The sequence below is a fragment of the Ambystoma mexicanum genome, chromosome 10 (assembly GCF_040938575.1).
Source record: "Ambystoma mexicanum isolate Mex_15411 chromosome 10, UKY_AmexF1_1, whole genome shotgun sequence".
NCBI classification, from domain to species: Eukaryota; Metazoa; Chordata; class Amphibia; order Caudata; family Ambystomatidae; genus Ambystoma; species Ambystoma mexicanum.
The window spans coordinates 1,029,572,551-1,029,593,792 of NC_090932.1; the positions used below are offsets into that span (position 1 = coordinate 1,029,572,551).

General features: G+C 46.8%; 1 protein-coding gene across 1 annotated transcript in view; it reads right to left on the minus strand.

Moving 5' to 3' along the window:
* LOC138491960 (cytochrome P450 2J4-like) overlaps positions 1-21,242 on the minus strand; it is a 169,796-nt gene that overhangs the window by 100,161 nt on the left and 48,393 nt on the right. The window contains exon 4 of the mRNA XM_069618847.1: positions 12,544-12,704. Within this exon, the coding sequence (XP_069474948.1) occupies positions 12,544-12,704 (161 nt within the window). The remainder of the gene's footprint in view (positions 1-12,543; positions 12,705-21,242) is intronic.

The following is a 21,242-nucleotide window of genomic DNA, read 5'->3' on the forward strand; positions in this document are numbered from 1 at the left end:
GGGGTAGTGAAGAAGATGGGCTTTCAGGGAGTGGAAGAAGGATGAATAGGTAGGGGTGGAGCTGATGGAGAGCGGGAGGGAGTTCCAGTGTAGGGGGACAAGAGTTGGAAGAAGCGGAAGCGTGAGGAGGCACATGGGGCTGGAGGTACAGTGAGAAGGAAGAGGTTTGCTGAGCGGAGAGAGCGGGAGGGGGAGTAAAATGAGAGGAGGGAGGAAAGGGAGGGGGGCGCTATGTCATGGAGAGATTTGTAGACAAGACAGAGGAATTGAAATTTCAGTTGTGAGAGGAAGGGAAGCCAGTCAAGTTGAGAGAGAGAGGAGAAAATGGAGTCTCGAGGGCCGAGAAGAAATAGAGTACGGATAGAGGAGTGGTAGATGGATTTTAGGGGAATTGGGTGAGAGACAGGGAGTCCAAAGAGGAGAGAGGAGCAGTAGAAGAGGCGGGAGAAGATAAGAGAGGAGATTAGGAGTTTGGAAGCGTGGAATGTGAGAGAGAGGTGGATCTTGCGGATGTTATAGAGGTGGTGGCGACAGGCTCGAGAGGTTAGAGAGATGTGGTTGGAGAAGGATAGAGAGGAGTCGAGGTGGAGGCCGAGATTGCGGGCATGGGAAGATATGGGGAGATTGAAAGGTGAAAGTGGATGAAGGGAGGGGGAGAAGGGGAGAGACTGTTAGGAGGGAAGAAAAGCACCTCAGTCTTGTCAGTATTTAGGGAAGGAAAGTGGAATGACATCCAATATTTTATGGATGTGAAGCAGGAAGAAAGAGTGAGGTGGAGGTCAGATGTGAAGGAAGAGAAGGAAAGAAAGAGTTGGGTGTCATCAGCGTAGAAGTGGTGGGAAATGCCGAAAGAAGAAATGACTGGGGAGAGAAGGGAGATATAGAGAGAGAAAAGAAAGGGTCCCAGCACGGAACCCTGAGGGACGCCAAAGTTCAGGGGGAGGCTGGAGGAGGAGCGGCCGCCAGGAGACAGTGAAGGATCGATTGGAGAGGTAAGAGGTGAGCCAGGAGAGAACAGAGTCTTTGAAGCCGAAGAAGGACAGAGTGCTAAGAAGTAAGGGGTGATCTACGGTATCAGAAGATGCAGAAAGATCAAGGAGGATGAGAATTGAAGATTGCTTAGCGTAACGAGCAGTGAGGAGAGAGTTGAGGACATAGGTGAGGGCAGTCTTAATGCAGTTTTTAGGGCGGAAACCAGATTGAGATGGTGGGGAGGAGGGAATGGGATGAGATGAAAGCAGAAAGTTGAGAGCAGGCAAGGCGCTCGAGGAGCTTAGAAATAAAGGGCAGAAGGGAGATTGGCCGGAAGTTGGAGGCAAGAAGAGGGTTAGCAGAAGGTTTCTTCAGGATAGGGATTATGGTAGTGTGTTTGAAAGCTGAAGGAAAGGTGACGGAGGAGAGACAGATGTTGAAGAAGGTGGTTAGGTAGGGAATAAGGAGGGGGTACATTTTGGGGATGAGGGAGGTGGGGATGGGGTGAAAGGGGGCAGCAGTAGGGTGAGTTTTGGACAGGAGGTGGGAGACACATGCAGGGGTGATAGGAGAAAAGGTGGACAAGTTGGCAGAGCTGGATGTGCACTCTAGTAAAACAGTCTTAAAAAACCACCCTTAAGCTTGAGCGGGATTCTTCAGTGTCCCATCTTGCATCAGTCTATTACCTGAGTTGAGATTCAAATGTTTCCAGAGGTTTCTGCATGGTATGCTCCAGACTATTTGATATGTATAATGACTTCCAATGAATCTAGAACCTTTAACAATAGACAAGCTTATGTATGTTTTCTCATTATCAGTGCAAAGTGCACGTAGCAAAAGGGATGAACAGCGGACAGACTCAGGGATCAGAAATAAATAAGTTGTATTCTGAGGTAATTATTATTATTATTCATCTATGAGTCAAGTGAATTGCATACTTCCGATTTCTGTTAACCTTCCCGCCATTTCTAAATCAGGGATGGGCTAACAGCTTAGTGGTGACTCTCTGAGCAGAGGACAGTCCATAGGGCAAGGCCTATAGCTAGAGGTGTTCCCAACCTCAAATCTCAGGTACTTCCTGTGCTTAGGATGAATCAGCACGTGGACGTTGGGGTCCTGAATATCCAGTGACACCGGCCAGTCCAGCGACTCGAGGGGCAGGACAATCTTGGCCAAGGTGACCATTTTGAAAATTGCTCTTGCAGAGGTACAAGTTCAGACGCCTAAACCCAAGTGCAAAGTCCTTCATCAGAAGAAATCAAAGGGAGTTCCAACCTCTTTCCAGGCTTTCTTGAACACACCAGCTTTTTCACACACTTCCAGAGAAGTTGACAAACTTCTTCCAGCAGTAGGGCATCTTGAGGGGGGGTGTGTGAGAAGGGGGACAGTCCTGAGGGCATTGAAAGAATGGAAGGCAAGATTCATGTGAGATAAACTGCAAAAGCCAGATGTCCGAAGTGGCGAGTGCCCACTCCCTGATGTGCAAGGACAGCCTCCTCCCCAATGGAAAGAGAGGGGAAAAGTCTATTTCAGAGGATTTTGGGACACAGGTCTTAGCAGCGAAGGAGGCCGAGTCAATATCACCCACTTTGCTGCTCTGTTCCTAGCTTGGTAGGGAAAACAATGCTGTCCCTGCTTGCTATACTAGTCTGAAATCACAAAAAGAGTTCACCCCTGGAGGGAGCCGAGGCAGGATTTTGGACGAGCAACTGTATGGATTTTGCAGTGGCTTTCAAGGGCTTTTCATCATCAAAGGGCATATCCAGGAGTTTATCCTCAGTGTCAGGGGCAATAAAAGATACTCACATCCATGAATGTCCGCGGTTGACAGAGCCTGTATCCATGGTTCTGGCTACACAGTCTGCCATGTCAAGGCCTAACACGAGGACCTGATGTGTCTCATTTATTTAATTTATTTTTTACATTTATATAGTGCACAATAGGGTTTACTTAGTTGCAAGAGGAAACACAATCTTTTCAGAGCAAACAAACCAAGACAGTTAAAAATACAAGGAAAGTTACATAATGTTTGGACAAATGGTTCCATGGTTACAGGGGAACCAAGTCAACAATACAAAGGCAGTTACATGGTGTTAGCTTAGCTTCAACGGTACTCGGGTTATAAAGGAAACCCGGTGGAGCTCATGATGATGAAGTTCTGGTGCGAGTATCTTAGTTGAAGAGTTTGGTCTTTAGTGATTTGCGGAAGACAGAGTAGGAGGTTTCATTTCTTAGTGATGTGGTCAAAGCATTCCAATTTTTTGGTGCTATATATTGGAAGCTGGAGCCTCCAGCTTTAGCTCTTTTGAAAGTGAGGACGTATATCTGGTTGGAGTGGTGAGTTTGTTTAGGTCTGGAGGAGGTAACTCATCTCATCTTTCTCATTACCAGGAGAAGTGAAACCTTTTTTATCATGGGTAAAAGGAGACTCTTTGCTGCCGCAGAGATTACATTGCACAAGCAATGGGTGTTTTTAGTCAAGGGAGAGGTGGCATTCAACCCAGAAGGCTAGGCTGCCAGAAGCAAACACCTTTTGGAAAAAAGCATCCAACTTTTGCTCTCTCCCTCTGGGGCAAGGACAGAAAATTTGGCTAAATTCGAGACCATTACTGAGGCCTGAATCCCCATATTCTCAGGATTGGGGTATGTGGACAGGAAACCTGGATCTCTAAGAGCTAGACAATGCTTTTGGCAGCAAGGACCGGGTCCACAGCCAGTGTTAAGGCTCTTCCAACCATGAGACAGGGACTGGAGCTACAGTGCCCAAAAGTGGAGTAACTCAGTGTTGGGAGGGGAACATACTTCACTGACAACACTGGAATTGAACAAGCAGGTATGCGGTCACTGTCTGGAGAGGTGTCCTCTTCCAGCTTGTCCAAAGATGTTGGGCCCTTGCCCTGCCACCGCTGCTATGACCGATGTTGCCAGTGCCAGGGCCTTGGCAGAGACATCTAGAATATGTTGCCTGAATTCTTCCTGCTGCTCTGTGTTAGAAGAGTAAATAGGGTGCTGGTACCTTCAACGGTGGGGATTCCCCTGAAGACTCTTCATCGCCCTTGAAACAGGGGTGATAGCTCTTCTTCATGTACAATAAGGTGAAAGAATGGCTTCCAGATCATGTGCTGGGAGAAGGAGACCTCTTGTGATGCTTCTTCTTCTCCTCCTTCAGGTCCACTTTGTGTGAGCTGCAATCTCAATGCGTGTCATTCCTCGAGAAACACCCTGGCTTCTCCTCTAAAGACTAGACCTTCTTGGAAGACGGCTTCAAAGCAAGAGATTTGTAGTGAGTGCATTTCCCGCCCTTCAAGGAAGGGCGTGCAGTTTACCATCATACTCCTGAGGTTCTTTCATTTCGTGGATTGTGACAAGCTGTATACTTTGGTATTTTGTTCCACCCATAGGCAGTAAAGCCAGACCATGTGTGGTGTCAATATCGGACATCTGCCTTGAGCAGTCTCTACAAGGCTTGAAGCCCACCTTGGACCTGCCATGAAGCATTTACGTTTTGAAAAATGCCATTGGTGTTGTTGAGCACCGTACTGAGCATGCGGGAAAAATGAACCGAGGGTAAGTTGCATCAATGGCTCCATATATCTTGCTCCATGAAGTCACGTACGGAGACACAGGTGAGCATTAGAGTCATGCAGGAAGGACGCAGAACCGCATGGTAGCCCATACTGGCTGAAAAAGAATTCCCAAGACAGCAGGCTCTGGAAGATATTTGTATTTAAGATGGGAAATCTGTGGGAGGAAAGAATCTAATGGAAACCAGAATTAATTTTTAACAGTAGGATTTTGTGAAAGGAGTTATTCTGTCACAGAGATGCATTTGCAGAAATGAATTTTCCATTATTTGATAAGCAGCCGCTAGACATGAAAGAGGCATTTGTTATGATTCGCTTTGTTATCTAGAAGATACTAAATAATTTGAAACTAATTTGATAATCACATTTGGGTATATCTGAAGACTGTGTGCCAGATTCTCATGAAAGGAGTGCAGAGAATGTGCTAATTTAATTTGTGCTCATTGCTGAAATTATCAGGTCACCTTGTTCACAGTGGTGACCTGAGCATTTCAGGAGGGGCTGGACAGTGGCGCAAAGATGCGCTGTCCATCCCTCTTGCATACATTAGTGTTGGGAGCCTAAGATGCTCCCAGCAATTACGTGATTGCCACAGGGATTAGAAATTATTTCCAGCCCTGTATGTGCGATGGAAATGCTAGTATGACAGCCACGGTTAGCTGACACATTTCAAAGACAAATCATAACAGGATCAGATATGACCCCACCACGTTTTGCACAGCTCCCTGCACCTGTTGCCAAAAGGTGCAGGGGAAGACCTCACATTTTGCACATTTAAAAGCATTTCCCATTTGTGTGGTTTGTAATGTGCAGAAACGCCCCTTTCTATACGCAAATACGCAAAGGGGGGACAAGGACATCTGATTGAGCACATCAAACAAGCGCTCCTTCCTATGCCCTTTGAGGATTGGCTGCACCTTTTTTGGTGCAAGTGAGGAGGTGCGCTTGTGCATCCCTACACTGGCCTCCACCCACTGGAACGCACTCCCTACTGATCTAAGAATAATCGAATCCCACCAAATATTCCGCAAAGCCATCAAAACCGAGCTCTTTAGCTGAAAGCAAAATATCTATTATCAGCCTTTACAACTGCCATACTGTTATTTTCTCTATGCCTGGAACGCTGTTCATATCTGTATTTCATGCAGTCTGTAACTGTAACTGTACCTAAGAGACCCTTGGTCGCTCATTAACCTGTAAATCAAAACTTCTTACATATTCTTGTAACAGCGCCTCGATGCCTCCGGGCTGCAAGTGCGCTATACAAAAGCAAATAAATGAATAAATAAATAAATAAATAAATCATGCGACTTGCGCCAAAAAACATTTGAGAACCTGGCCATATACGTTTACGTTTACATTTTTATGTACATTTGTCAGGTGCATAGAGGACAGGACAAACTTCAAAGCCTCTAGGTGTCAATGTATATGAATGCAAAAAGTATCAATTAGAGCACAGAGGAGGAACCCAGTGCTTAATTTGTGGGGGTGGTTGCCGGTGGCCAACACCGGCACTCTTTTTTGGGTACTGGAACCCATGCGGGGCCAGCGCACTTGCAATTGCTTTGTTTGTTCTTCCACTTCGCTTAGCTTCTCATTATAAATCATTGGAATTTGTCATTCTGATCTCAATCTCTCGTGCTTGCAGGTTGCAGGCCATCGCTGGCTGGGCCTGGGAGGGGCCAGCAATAGCAATGAACAACAAACTGTTACAAACAACAGCCAATGAAAACTACCATTCTGTTGTTACTATGCAGTATTTGATACATTCTGTATAGTAACACAGAATGTGCAGTTTTCATTGGCTGTTCTTCTGAGCCAGTGAAATTACATGGTTACGTTCTGTTGTTGCCACAGGAGGCAGTGCAGCGCCACCTTCATTTCCCAAGTTACTGTGAAGTGAAGGTGTCGAGGCGTGGCGTCGTCAGTCCCGACTTGTGAGAGAGAGCCTGCTCTGCGTGGTGCGGCCTAGCTGCTTCCTGGGGCCCCCTCTGCCTGCTTTTTCATTTGTGAGGGTGCCATTGTACGCACCCACCCCTCCGCCCACCCTGAGGCCCCGACAGGAGACCAAGTCCCAGCCGGCAAAGCAGGTATGTCACTTGTTGCGTGTGGTGCAGCCTGAGCCTGTCACATCAAGTGATCAGGTGAGGCCCAGGTCGGGGCCCAGGTGGTAACACGGTCCCCTGGTGGTGTCCTGACTGCCCAGGAGTCAGGATCCCACCATGGACCCGTCCGCGCCCAGGCTTCTGTCTGTGTGACCTGTCTGCAGTGTGCTGCTGACTGCAGTCAGTGCCAGGCTCAGGTCAATTTCTGTGACCAGGATCTGCCGGCTGCCACAGACTGAGTCAGATGACTCTGCCGCGGTCGGCCGGGCCCGTGGGTTGTGCCCAAAATTACGTTTTTTACTTTTTTCTTTGAAAACCTGACCTTCCATGGGGCCAGTGGCTGGGGCCCCATCCCATGGAAGGTAGGTTTTAAAAGAAATAACTTATTTTGAGTGGCGGCTGTTGCCCATCACTTCGAAAGTGATGGGCCCCAGCCGCCCAATTATATGTTTTTTCTTTTAAAATCTTACCTTCAGTGGGGCCGCTGCGTGCGCACCTATTTTTGTCATCAGGCTCAGCATGGTCGTGGCGGTGGCGGCCCCACGGAAGGTAGCCTACGTGATTGAGGCAAGGGCAAGGCCTAGGACCGCGCAGGGCATGGGTGGCACTGGCAGCGTGGTCCCTGGTGGACTCCTGGGTGACTGGGTCTGTGACCTGCCTTAACGGCTGTCTGGTAAGTCACTTGTTGTTGCGTGCAGTGCAGCCTCAGCCTGTCACAGTCAAGTGATCAGGCAAGGCCCAGGTCGGGGCCCGGGTGGTGGCATGGTCCCCTGGTGGTGTCCTGACTGTCAAGGAGTCAGGACCCCACCAGGGGCCCGTCAGCACCCAGGCTTATGTCTGTGTGACCTGTGTGCAGTGTTTTGCTGACTGCAGTCAGTGCCAGGCCCAGGCCAATTTCTGTGACATGGGGCTGCCGGCTGCCGCAGACTGAGTCGGATGACTCTGCTGCGGGCGGCCGGGCCCGTGGATTGTGCCCAAAAGTACGTTTTTCCTTTTTCCTTTGAAAATCTGGCCTTCCGTGGGGCCGGTGGCCGGGGCCTTTCCCCACGAAAGGTAGGTTTTAAAAGAAATAACTTATTTTGAGTGGTGGCTGTGGCCCATCACTTCGAAAGTGATGGGCCCCAGCTGCCCAAATATACATTTTTTCTTTTAAAATCTTACCTTCCGTGGGGCCGCTGCGCCACGCACCTATTTTTGTCATCATCAGGCTCAGCATGGCAGTGGCGGCCCCCACAGAAGGTAGCCTACCTGATTGAGGCAAGGCCCAGGACCGGGCGGGGCACGGGCGGCAGCATGGTTCCACTAGTCTGTCACAAAATGAATGAAATGTCATTTGCAACTTTGGCCACTTTTTCATTGGTGCCGAGCCCGACTCGAGACAATTGTATGCCCCAGTCCGACCCTGGATAGCATTCATCTAAGCGAAACATGGACTGTAAATTTGTGCCTGGGTGTTTCCGTTCGACCTGTTAATGTTATCGGCCTCATTAGTTCACAAACGAGCTTCAGCGAGGGGACCCGGTCTGGAACGGTGCACGTATTGGGCCGAAACCGAAACACTGCACTTCGCGAAAAAAGCCCATGCAATGCGACAAACTTCTGAAATGCCACTTGAGGCAAAGATACACACATGGAAACTAGATGGAGATAAACATGGTGCACGTGCCCACTAATCTGGCATCATAAATAAAAGCAAAAGCAAAGAGGTGATGGCTGGAAGCTTTAGAATTAATCTTAACCACTGGCATCGCTCTGGGCAACCCTCCAGACCATCGTTCTTCGCCTGCCATGCCATTACAGAAGACCGTATGCAAATCAGGCTTGGTCCCACCCCCAAAAAGGGCAGTCCAGCCCGAACTGCTAGGTCACATCCCTTCTGCACGAGACCACAAGCATCCCCAAACATGTTTCAGCCTTGTTAGGCCTCATCAGTGAGGGGTAGCTTGGGTCTCTAGGCCCAGCAGGCACGGGACCCACGTCTGGGCATACCCGTCCCACTCGGGGTGACAAAGCAAAAACAAAGAGGTGATGGCTGGAAGGCTTAGAATTAATCTTAACCACTGGCATTGCTCTGGGCAATCCTCCAGACCATGGTTCTTCGCCTGCCAATCCATTACAGAAGGGGAAAGACCGTATGCCAATCAGGCTTGGTCCCACCCCCAAAAGGGGCAGTCCAGCCCGAACCTTGTTGGGCCTCATCAGTGAGGAGTAGCTTGGGTCTCTAGGCCCAAAGCAATGCCAGTGGTTAAGATTAATTCTAAACCTTCCAGCCATCACCTCTTTGTTTTTGCTTTGTCACCCCGAGTGGGATGGGTATGCCCAGACGTGGGTCCCGTGCCCGCTGGGCCTAGAGACCCAAGCTACTCCTCACTGATGAGGCCCAACAAGGCCGAAACATGTTTGGGGATGCTTGTGGTCTCGTGCAGAAGGGATGTTCAGGTGGGGCCAAGCCTGATTTGCATAAGGTCTTTCCCCTTCTGTAATGGCTTGGCAGACGAAGAACGATGGTCTGGAGGGTAGCCCAGAGCAATGCCAGTGGTTAAGATTCATTCTAAACCTTCCAGCCATCACCTCTTTGTTTTTGCTTTGTCATAAATAAAAGCACTAGTTGAGTATTCGTGTATAATTCTGAACTGTATTTTGCTGTCATTTTTTAAATAATTCAAGCGCATGTTTTCTATCCTGATGTGTGGTTTATACACCAGAGGTGGCCCCTTAATCTGGGTACAATACGCTCCGAGCATGTGCTCCAAATGAGAGCACATGCAATCCTCAGATCGGAATCCTCAGATAGAGGTGGGTGTCTGTTACACCCCGCAGTTTAGTGAAGCATGTCAAGAACATATCAGTGGGCAGGAGATATCCGAATATGCATTCTCCTCTGGCTCCTGAATATTGGGTGACACAACATATTTAGTTTTTTAATATGTGTTAAGGTGGAAAGAGGTCCTAAAGCAGAAGTAGCACAGGCCGTTGATTTCATAACAATGTCTTGCAGAAATGACTTTTTCCAAGTTATACAACAGCATGCTCATGCTTGAAGGAAGGGTGAAGGGGGATGCATTTATGAGATGTGATGACTGATAAGGGCTTGAAAGTAAATTGATTACACAAAACACCTGAAAGAGGTGACTGAGGAACGGTGCTCTCCCTGAGGTAACCGATTAACAATACTTGGTGTACTTTAATAGATTGTAGATGGGGCAGAAGGGGTATAGACAAATACAGTGCAACAGTGACTGTTATTTATTTGCATTTTTAAAGCGCTCACACAACCCGGTGGCATCGAGGTGCAGTTACAGGAGAAGCATGTCTTAGTTGCGTATTTATAACGTGCTTAATACCCAGAGGTTTCTAAGCGAGGAGTCGGGGATCGAACCTGTGTTGCTTCGTGTCGTCTTGCTTCCAATCGAGCACATTGCTGCTGAGCTATCCTGCGTCCCGGGACAATGATTGCAACGCAGCTCCACTCAGAGCCATTTGGGAAACAGGGCTGTGGGTGGGGGTGGGCTGTCATTCTACAAAACTGACAAATAATATAACATCCACAGGTTTGCAACAATGTTATCAAATGCACTATCACTTCGAGGACAGCAAGTATGCTCCAGACGTCTAAAAAGTGTGGTCTAGAACTTAGAAGTGTGTTCAAATGCACTCTTTTCCCTCTGGGTTTGCCGGAATGCTGGAACCAATACACCTACCATAACAAGTGTTTTCCAATTTTAAAGCATTATACTTTCTCAACCCATGTGTGCTCTTCCCCATCCATCCCACTACTAGCCTGTGCCAGCAGTTGCTACAGCGCCAAACATGTGACATGGAGAAGCAGCAGTGTGATGGGCTGGTGGTGGGTCGATCTAGGTAGGTCTAGCACTAAACTGGCGTGGCCGGCGCGCCCACGCTGAGGGCGGCGGCGCGCCCGGCATTATGGGGCCAATATTTTTTGGGCACTGGCACTTATTTTTTTACAAATTAAGCACTGGAGGAACCCGAGCAGACATGGGGAGTGTCCAGTGCATTCTGGGGAGCTTTGCATTCGCAAACAGATAGGAAGAGAATTGCAGAGACACTGACCAAGAACAGCAAGTGCCTGTCAGGGAATTGTGGGTTAAAAGAATCAGTCACTTAAAAAAGCCCACTGTCCTCAGATATGAAAGACAGTGACATTTTGAGGTTAGGGAAGGGGCTGCGTATGTTAACATGCAGGTGCAAACAGAGGAGTACAAGCAGTGTGTAGTGGGCCATACTCTGAGGCTGGTGACTGAGATTGAGACGTGCGACTCGCCTACTCTGCCTTTACAACACTGAGACTGGTGACTGAGATTGAGACGTGCGACTCGCCTATTCCGTCTTTACAACACTGAGGCTGGTGACTGATATTGAGACGTGCGACTCGCCATACTCCGCCTTTACAACACTGAGGCTGGTGACTGAGATTGAGACGTGCGACTCGCCTACTCTGCCTTTACAACACTGAGGCTGGTGACTGAGATTGAGACATGCGACGCGCCTACTCCGCCATTATAACACTGAGGTCTCGCCTACTCCGCCTTTACAACCCTGAGGCTGGTGACTGAGATTGAGACTGAGACGTGCGACTCGTCTACTCCGCCTTTACAACCCTGAGGCTGGTGACTTAGATTGAGACGTGCAACTCGCCTACTCCGCCTTTACAACACTGAGGCTGGTGACGGAGATTGAGACGTGTGACTCGTCTACTCCGCCATTATAACACTGAGGCTGGTGATTGAGATTGAGACGTGCGACTCACCCAGACCGATGTAAGAGTAGCAGTGGAGAAGGATGAATGGCGGTTCACGGAGGCTGGCATAGGATTGGTGTCAGCAGATGCTCTCATCCCACAGGCATCTCTGAAGTTAACAATACAGTTAAAAGGACAGAAAATGTAGTCTTTTTTGGTTCGCATGGGTTTGTGCTAGTGAAAAGTGTCTGAAATAAGGGCATGTGTTCATGACTATGGATGGCTTTCAATGCCCTGTGTTACTACATTTCGTGAAGTCACACTTCCTGACTGGGTCATATGTAAAGGATATTGCCAGAAGGGCACATTCCCTTGCAACATGGCATCACCCTTCTTCTGTTCCTCTGTTGCACCTTCTCCCTGGCTGAGCCCTGCCAGTTGTGCATACTTTCATTACAAACGTGCTGATGATTTCCGGGTGGCAATGGTCCTTCTGCTGAGACTTGCTAAGAGAGTATTTTCCAGCAGAGGCCAGGGTAGGGGCTTTGTTGACTTGGGGCTACTAGTCTATTTGACCTTGCATTCACAAAGACTTTGTTGGGTTCCAGATACATGCCCTGCTAGATTAATATGTCTTGTTCTTCAATATATTGCATGCTTCCTGTATGTAAATGAATGAATTTAGACCAAGTAAATCATGCTCTGCTTTGTCTTTTGCAGGAGATATCTAAGAGGTTTTCTGGCCACGAACCCCTAAACTATAATCCTTGCCAATAATTACTGAGTAGTGCATAGAACAGACAACAGTGCATGAATACATGTATGTGTGCACTGATGGAATTGTTGTGAAACTAGACAGGTCACTTCTGCAGATTTCCGGAATCATGATAATTGTACATTGTAAACAGACCAAAGATGAATTCCTCCCTTATTTTTCTATGTGTGAATAAGTAGTCCAGGTGTCACTCTGTTATTGTCCTCTCTTCGTATTTCCTCTCTCCTTTCCTTTTCCACTCCTCTCTCATCCTCCCTCACTCTCTTTTCCTTCCGCCTTACCTACCCTCCTCCTTTCTTTCCTGTTCCCTCTCCTCTTCCACACTCCTTTCACTTTAGCAGTACATGAAAATGTTTTCATATGATTCCTTTGTGACATATAATAAATTGTTGTTTTAAAACTTACCCGTGCCCACATGGTGCCCAAAAAGGTCACAAGGAAATCGCTTGCTTCTACGAGCTGATGGAATTCTTTATCCTCACTGGAGAATCGGTGCCCAAACACCACAGCAGAGATCACATTGGCGACAGAATGGACGATAGAAGGAGAAGGGTCCGTGGGTTTTCCTATAAGAGCACCGGAAGAGACAGTACCAAGTAAGACATGAAAGGTATATTTCAGGTGCACTACCTGTTTATGAGTACCTGCAGGAGAGTCACCAGCCAATCGCGTGGCCAGCAACCCTGGATATATCTGGCAGTAAATACCCACATTCCATCTTGGCCACTTGAATCTCTCCTGCAGGTTCGCCCTTTTTTCACTCAGCTAGTGACCCAGAAACTTGAATCCCCCTCTCCTTAATCACCCAGCAAACCTGCCCGCAACGTACCTGTCTGCCCTCTCTCTCTGATCCCTTCCTCACAATCCTACTTGCCATAGAAATAGTAAATTGACTTACTCACTTTGGGACGGCCATCTTACTTGTACTTTTTTAATATTTGAAATTGGTGCACACATATCGTTCTAGCCTTGTTACCCCTGGTTATCTAGTTATCTGTCTCGTTGGATGATACCGGACAGTGTGGTGGTCATCCACATTTAACCCTACCCTCCAACACTGTCCTACCTGTGTCATGGGCCCCCGCATATCAGTGTCGATGCTACACACAGCTCTGAGCCGAAGTCGCCACAGTGGCCATCGTTATTCTCTCTAATTATTGTTCTCTATGTGAAACAAATGTGTGAGCACACATTTCTAGGCTAGGTACGGAAATGAGTGATGCGATTTGTTTTATGATCACACATATTGATGAGGTATCGCGTTGATTTGCGAGAAAAAAAAAATCAAAGTCATTTCCGATACCAAAATTACTTTTAAAAAAACTCACTGAAATATATATGGGGAGGGTTTTGGGGGCCGGTAAATAGCATAGAGAAAGCGGGGCTGTGGGGGACCCCCAATCTAAAAAATACGTTCAATTATTTTTTTTCAAACTAATTTGGCGTCGAACAAATGATTGTCGACAAACGGACATGGAACCATTGATGATGAAAACTCATGTGCCTGCCAAGTGGAACATTATTCACAATGGGTCATGTGACAAGGGACATAATGATCATAATTGTAGCAGGGTCATGTGTCTTTTACAATCACCATGGTTGTGAGCGGAGTGCTGCTACACCCATGATAATTATTTAAAGTAAAGAACAACCCTTAACCTGGTAAAACGTTCTTAAAATATCTATAAAAAAACATAACTAAATAGCCATGCAGCTGAGAGTTACAGCAGACAGACAGCATGCAATTGTGGGTGACATAACACAACGTAACGTACCTAGTGTCACTGTTCTGGCAGGTGTGTTATCTTTAGGGATGCACTGAATTGCATGTTTTTGGCTTCATTACGAGTTTGGCGGTGCAGCAAAAAATTAGCAGTAATGAATTTACTGCCACTTCTTTTAGTGGTAATGCAATTACCACCATGTTTACTGTCCAGACAAATTGTGAGTTTGACCTTGAATTAGAGCATTTACCTCCATCATCATTATGATGGAGGCAAATCCTCCACTTTACGAAGGGTACATTGGCAGCTTGTGGTAATTCTGCAAAAATCCCAGTGAATAATAATAATAATTTCGCATTTATATAGTGCTACAAACCCTCAGGTATCTGAGGGCTGCTTATTTTTACCCAGGTGTGTGGTGCTCATTTATCGACCTCAGAAAAATGAAAGGCTGAGTTTGACCTTGTTGGGATTCGAACCTGCGTTAGCAAGCTCTGCATAGAAGTCAAAGTGAGCACTCTACTCGTTGTGCCACCTGACTGGCTGAAGTCCCATGCACCCCAAAAATGGAGATTTACACTACCCTTCCACCACTCATAATCCTATGCTAATGCCATCGCACTGAGTGGCATTTACGGTAAACATACCTGGTGGTAATTCGGCACATTTACCGCTGAATTAAAACTAAACTTGTAATGAGACTGTGAGCCAAATACCAAATAATCAGGTATTAGGCCAAAGACAAATAAAGTCTGCAAATATGTTCAAGTTAAAAAAATCAAGTTGTAAACTTGAAAAACACACTTTTTTCATAAACAATTAGAGCACTGTTTTAAATGTTGTCTCATGGCTTATTAATTTCTTTTCTTATTGAGCAACATATGATCCATAATTAAAGTATATAAGCCACAAAAGAAGACATTACCAAAAAAGCATGGGCCAACTGTACGAAAGGAAGTTGACTTCACAAATGCACAGTGCTAGGTTGCAATGAGCGAAAAAGAAATGGCAATTTGCAACTGCCATTGTGATTCACACACATTGCAATCTAGTGCGATTTGCAAGGTAACCTAAGGGAAAGTGAGATTCAAACCTTTACAGATTACTAAGTAATCTCCAACTGGTTTCTGTCCAGTGCCGGACACGGGACCAGGGTGCATGCTACATGAGTAGCTGTAACTCCCCAATAGGCCAAATCTGGGAGAGGACTCTCCCAAAAGAGGCCTGCAGTGTTGGAGCCGGGCAAAACCCTACAGGCTCCAAGAAGTAACTTGGCTGTTGGGCAGTCGCTTGATTCCATGAACTCTCAATCCACGTCCACATAAGCAACCTCCTTCCCATCACCCCACAGCATGCAAGGCTCTATGGCATTTTCCATGCTTCTCACTAATCAACCCTCTAACCCACGACACCAGAAGACACACCACTCTCTGGCTATGCCTGTCCACACAGAAAGGTTCTCTCATCTCTCTCACTTTTCCTGTTGGGGCATAATGGCATGCCGATCTGATATAAGCCAATGGCATGCTGGTCCAATAGCACAGCAAGTAGAGCGCTCTCTTTGACATCTGTGCAGAGCCTGCTGACGCAGGTTCGAATCCCGGCAGTGTCAAAATCAGTCTTTCATCCTTTGGAGCTCAATAAATGAGCACCACACACCGTGGGTAATAATAAACAGCCTTCAGATGCCTGAGGGTTTGTAGCTAGCGCTATATAAATGCTAAATTATTATTATTAATGCTGCTTGAGAGATTTTCCAAAAAGCGAGTTTTCCCAAGCGGCCAGTATGTGTTGCAAACATCAGCCACATCTTGCACTGCCTGCCATGCAACTGACTCGTCCCAGACCCCATTGATTTTGAAGGAGCAGCCCACCTAGTCCAACTAGTTGTGTCTTCTAGCCTTTGCCTGCCTTCAGCACACTGCGGCTAGCATCTACCGAACTTCTACCGTGAATACTGCACTGCGTATACTCTAACGCTGCTAATCGAACTCATATGGCAGTCATATTGACTGTACACACTGCACCTCTTGCCCTATTGTACTCGAACAGCCAACTGCCTACTACAAACTTTTGTAGCATTGATTGCCATTCTATGCCTGCACTAGTATTTTGCTGCTTATACTGTAACGCCGCCAATTGAAGCCATATGCCAGTTGTAGACGCTTGTTATATTGACTATATACAATGCACCTCTTGCCCTACTGTATTCGAATAGCCAACTGCCTACTATAACTTTTGTGGCATTGATTGCCAGTCTGTGCCTGCACTAGTATATTGCTGCTAGCTTGTACCGTTGTAACGGCTTGTACCGTTGTAACGGCTTATACCGTTGTAGAATACTGCACCACTTACACTTTAACTCCGTTAATTGAAGTCATATGCCAGTTGCATTTGTTTTTTGTATTGACTGAATACACTGTTTCTCTTGCCAAACTTCATACATCCATTGTCCAAGCACCTGTCCTGCTATCTGACTCACATCTTACCTGCATTATCTTACCACATGTGCCTACAACCCTGCCGCTCTCTATGTATTTTTGTAATGTTGTAAAGTGCCTCACTGTGATTGTATGACACTTAGCCCAGCAGGCCACCTCTATTCCTTCATGCATTACGAACAACTATCTGCCTCTTGAGCTACTGCGCCTTAACATCCACATTCGGCGCCCAGATCTCGCGGCATTACTTGCCACTCAGCACTAACCCACCATGGTGCCTGATACCTATACTGAGCCTGGACCTTTGTACTTAGTAGCTAGCCTAGTGCTGTGCCCTGACACTTGCATCTTGCATTAAGATCATTGTTGTACTTAGACATTTGTAGTTCAGTATCTAGCCTACTACTGTGCCCTGACACTTAAATCTAGCATTAAGTGCATTGTTGTGCTTAGACACTTGTATTTAGTATCTAGCCTACTGCTGTGCCCTGCCTACTGCTGTGCCCCGATACTTGAATTTGGCATTAAGCTCACTGCTGGCCTTCTAGCCATCTCACGTACTGCTTACCATTGTGTGCCCATCTATGTCTGCCTAGCATGCTTGTCCAGAACCTTTAGATACACACGGTATAACTGCATTGTTTTTCTTGTATACGTCCCAGTGCGCCACCACACAGACCGCACACTACCTAATCTCATCATTAGGCCACTTGTGTCACAATATGATGCTGCAACCTACTGCCAGCATCCTCCTCACACACCTTGTCATTACATGGCAATTAGTCACTGCGCTCTGTGCACCATCCGTCAGCACTGCTGAGATTCCCCACCACCACAGTACATACCCCATTACCATGCTTCAAAACACACTACCATTGACTCACCTCATCTCCCCCCTTGTCACATCTACACTCAACAGTATAACTAACCGCCATATTGACCACCTCACCAACCCGTATCTGAATGCACCTGCCCTGTGGCTTCAACATTTCGCAGCGAAACCCACTCCGAATCAACCGTGCAGATTGCCTCACATATTCTGCACCCAGCGCAACACACTCCACCACCACACCTCTAGCCCACGGCCAACCATGCATACTCCACCTGACCACCCTGTGACCACCCCTACTAAAGAACTAAAGGGAGCCCTCATAAATGCTAGGTCCCTCACTGCCCACGCTCTCGATATCACAGACCTCATCACCGTCCAAAACCTCGATTTCATCGCCATCACAGAAACATGGCTACATGCCGCCTCAGGCCCACTCTTGGCCCCGCCATTCCAGATGGCTACTCCATCCTTAGAAATGACCGCTAATCCAACCTCACCAAAGGGGGCGGCGTCGCATTTATACATAGGGACAACATCAATATGAGACTCATCCCCAACACCCAATTTAGCTCTGCTGAATCACTATCAGTTAAACTATCCTTGTCACCAACCAACACAGCAACATTACACCTTATTTACAGACCACCAGGACCATCACCTCCTTCGCGGAGGATATTGCATCTGTCCTTACTGACAACACCAAGCCCAACTCCCAAGGGCTACTACTGGGTGACATCAACCTTGGTTGATCAGATCCTAAGGATCTAATGGCCACTGAGGTTGCCAATATCATCTCTAACTTAGGCTTCCAGCAACGTATCCTCGAACCCACCCATAACAACGGTAGAACGCTTGATTGGATTGCATACTTAAACTGCAACGCATCGATAAGTTCCAACTCCGCCTGTGCTTGGTCTGACCATCACATCATCATCTTTCACATACCGGCCACCAACCCCTCTCCCAAACCCAAAATAGCTCTCCCTATTCCTACAAGGAACAAAAAGGACATCACTAGGGACAAACTACTTCCCCTCATCCTACATATTCTTAACAATTGTGCCTCACAGCACAACGACCCACCGCCCTAGTGGACACCTTCAACCAAACACTACTCAAAGCCATAGACACTATAGCACCGCTCAAACTACGGAAAGCTAAACAACGAGACCATTTGAATTCATGGTTTATGCCACAACTCAGAGCTCTGCGTAAAGAAAAACGTAAGGCTGAAGCGCTCTGAGAAGTCTCCCATGTGCAACTAACAAAGGCAACCTCTTCATCGCATCCCTTAATTACAAGGAAGCTATCCTACAAGCAAAAAAAGAGACATACAACCAGCGTATCTCGCAAGCAGAATCCAACACAAAGGACTTATTTAAAATTCTCAAAGAATTAGAATCCCCTTCGCCCATCCTTGACACATGTAGCAAAGACACATGTAGCAAAGACGTACATGCTGCAATAATATCCAAAATGCTCTCCTCACTAAAATAACCACCCTACAATCCAAAATCAATGCCAAACGAAATTCCCTTCTTGCCACCTCCCAACTCTCTACACCTAAGACGGCCACCACCGCCTTCACCCATACCCCTTTTAGCTTTGCACCCCTCACTATTCCTGAAGTTGAAAAAATGATTAGCAACCTAAAACCTTCCAACTGCCAAGGCGACTCTTGCCCTGCACCGATCCTAAAGGAATCGGCTCATGACCTTGCCCCCTTCATTACCGCCTTCATAAATTCCTCATTTCATTCCGGAATAGTCCCTAACAATCTGAAGGATGCTTGGGTCATCCCTTTGCTGAAAAAACCCACACTGGATCCAGCGACACCATCCAACTACAGACCCATCACCACAGTCCCTTTCCTTCCAAAAATATTAGATGGAGCAGCCTACCTACAGATACAGAAGTATCGAGAAACTAAAAACCTAATCGGTACAAGACAATCTGGCTTTAGACCTAAGTACAGGACAGAAACAGCCCTGCTAGATGTCAAAACTCAAATTGAGGATTTAAAAGACAAAGGCAAACTGGCCCTCCTTCTACTCCTGGACCTGTCGGCAGCCTTTGATTTGGTCATTCACCGAATCCTCTGCCATCACTTGAAAACAGCTGCCCACTTTTCTGAAAAATTGACTAATTGGATTAGCTCCTTCTTGGACAATAGGCATATGAGAGTATTCTCCCCTACCACATCGGCAGATCCATCTCCGGTCCCCTGTAGCGTCCCACAAGGGTCTTGTGTATCCCCCACACTTTACAATGTATTTACCAAACCTCTGTTTGATGTGCTTGACTATCTGGGTGTCACCTATACCAATTACACCGATGACACCCAGATACTCATTCCCATCACTAATGACTACACAGCTGATTCCAAAGCCCTGAATAACATCTACCAAGTTGTCCAAGCTTGGATGGCTCAACACGAGCTCTGTCTCAACGATGACAAGACAGAGCTCCTCATCCTTGGCACCCGACAAAGACTCAATAAACTTGACCCTTCGTTTAACACCTTCAATATTGATGGTAACTCTATCAAAGTATCCAAAGATACAAAAACTCTGGGAATATACCTTGATTCCACACTCTCCCTCAATGGACAAACTAATGCGGTCGTCGCTGCCTCTGCTTAGACATGTAAGCTGATCACGGCCTGCTGTCCATTCCTATCCACTCAGAACTGCATTATTCTTGCTAGGACTTTGGTTATGTTCAAACTTGATTGTTGTAATGCTCTTTATCAAGGCACCAACCAACGCAACCTCAACAAACTCCAGATCATTCAAAATAATGCTATCAGAGCGGTCCTCAACATTCCTAGATCTGCAAACATCACTGAAACGAGGAATAGTCTACACTGACTCTCAGTTGCCCAAAGGATATCATTGAAATCCCTGGCCATTACTCACAAATGTGTTAACAACCAGGCCCCCATCTACCTAGCCTCCCGGTTCTCTCAGTATTTACCTACATGATCACTCAGATCTTCCCAAGCAAAATGCCTCACGATCCCCAGATACAAATTACAGACAGCTGGAGGTGCTAGCTTCCCAGTCTTAGCTGCCAAACTCTGGAACACATTGCCACTCACCATTAGAACCTTACCCTCACCCACCCTATTCAAACACAAAGCCAAACTTTGGCTATCCGCTACCTGTGACCATTTGCCTCCACATGCCATCTGATTCTATCCACCTTTATATCTTTTGTCTATCTACCTCCCGCCAATTTGCTTACCAAACTGCATTGTTATGTACAGTACTGTTAGGAACGTCATTTGATTGATGTAACTTATTTGCTCATGTGAATGTAATTGATTGTTGTAACTCTTTCATGTACCTGTTGATCTAAGATATGCGCCCGGTTGCCCTCGAGCCTGGTGCGCTATGCAAATAAATAAAATACAAATACAAATACACCTGTTTGGAAGTCTTCTGATTTCCAAACATCCTCAATTTCACCATCAGAGCATATCTCTCTGTCTGTGTCCCTCATAAGGTCGTCACACCGATTGCTCTGGACTCCCTCTGGCAGACTGAGAATATGCCCAACCCACCACAACCATTTCATCAGGCAGGTAGGTGGACTTTTTATTGCATTTTACTGCCAGCATTTATATGGTGGTAGAGGGTCAAGCAGTAAAATATTGAAATTAGGGGTTAGTAGGTAAGGGGGGGTACTAGAACGAGATGGTATGGGGGAGCTGGCCTCCCATAAAAATGCCACAGTGGAATGCTCCTACAGTGAGTTCTCATAGATCCGAAGAGAGGCCCCAAGGGAACTGGAGGGAGTTTCCTACATGGAATTCCTCCCAGAGGCATCTTAGGTGGGGGCATGTCACTGTGGCTGACATTATTGTCTATTGCAGCCCACTGGCCCCACTACCTGTTGTGAATTCTAGGTCTCTATAGGCCTTTCCCATAGGAACAGACCATGCTCACTTCTCACCTCTCTGAATACTTACTTGAAGTCGAGGTTCAGTATACCAGGAGTTATTTTGCAGCTCAATACCTGCCCTGTGTAAATCTGCACACCCTTGTCCATCTATCACTCGGACACAAACATCCATCTTCTGTGTTTGAAAAACCTTTTGATTAT